Source organism: Argentina silus (assembly GCF_951799395.1).
Source record: "Argentina silus genome assembly, chromosome: 9".
Taxonomy (NCBI): domain Eukaryota; kingdom Metazoa; phylum Chordata; class Actinopteri; order Argentiniformes; family Argentinidae; genus Argentina; species Argentina silus.
The window spans coordinates 13,047,446-13,048,548 of NC_139663.1; the positions used below are offsets into that span (position 1 = coordinate 13,047,446).

Genomic DNA, 1,103 nt, shown 5'->3' on the forward strand with positions numbered 1-1,103 from the left:
TCACTGCCCAGGTGTCTGCTGCAGGCCCATGTTGATGGCTGACAGGGTCTGGCTGGCTCCCTGGAGCTCCGCGCTGAGCTGGCTGCTCCTCTCCAGCACCTGGGACAGCTCCTGCAGACTGGCCTCCATCCCACCGCCATGCTCCTCGTAGCTGCTGAACATCTGCTCCTTCACCTGCTGGCACACCTCACTCACCTGTGGGAGGGGGTTCACACACACACACACACACACACCAGTCATATACACATACACACACACACACACACACACACACAGACACACACACAATTGTTACATAAGTATTAAGAAATTACCTGTATAGTCTGTATTTGTGGGAATGTGTGACCACTACATTGCTCAATTGGCTGCAAATTCGATCCAGGTGTAGTCCAGTGGAGGCTGGTGGAGGTAGAAATTGGAGGACGGGCTCATCATAATCAATCATTCAATCAATCAATCAATCAATCAAGCTTTATGTATATAGCGCCTTCCATACAAAATTGCAATACAAGGTGCTTAACAGTAAAATTTAAAATACATAACTACAGAACATACAAGCATCCATACATACATACATATATATATACAAAATGTTTGATACCATTCCTCATTCCATTCCATGCATTACAATGAGCCTGTCCTTCAATTTCTACCTCCACCAGCCTCCCCTGGTGCAGTCACAGGGATACCTTATTCATTAGCTTGCTCTCAAAGCTGGTCATGATTTCCTGGTCCATGGCTCGTCTCTGGTTGATCCTCTCGATCAGATCCTGGGCCTTCTTCCCGATATCCTCTATCCTCGAACTGAGGGCAAAGGAAGGGGTCGTCTGAGTCTCCTCTCCTGGGAGCACCTCGCCGGACACCTCTCTGTCATCTGAGGTGTTGGACATGTTGATGCCTGAGTCCTCACTTCCACCGTGAAGAAGAGAAACAACGTTCGACAAACTGTACGTAAAACCACAGTAAAAGCAATCAAAAGGGTAATTAAATACCACATAATCGCAAGGTTCCTGGTTCGATTCCGACCCTCGACATATCTTGCATGTCATCCCTCCTCTCTCTCACCCATCCTTTCTGTCAATCTCTACTGTCTCTATCCCAAT

At 47.4% G+C, this 1,103-nt stretch overlaps 1 protein-coding gene across 1 annotated transcript; it reads right to left on the bottom strand.

The window, feature by feature from the left end:
* syce2 (synaptonemal complex central element protein 2) lies at window positions 1–890 on the bottom strand (the record flags this gene model as incomplete). The annotated part of the gene is made up of 2 exons (XM_083676506.1): window positions 1–195; window positions 690–890. 2 exons carry the CDS (start codon window positions 888–890, stop codon window positions 1–3), a joined length of 396 nt encoding a protein of 131 aa, XP_083532632.1.
* Between the last annotated feature and the right edge of the window lie 213 nt (window positions 891–1,103).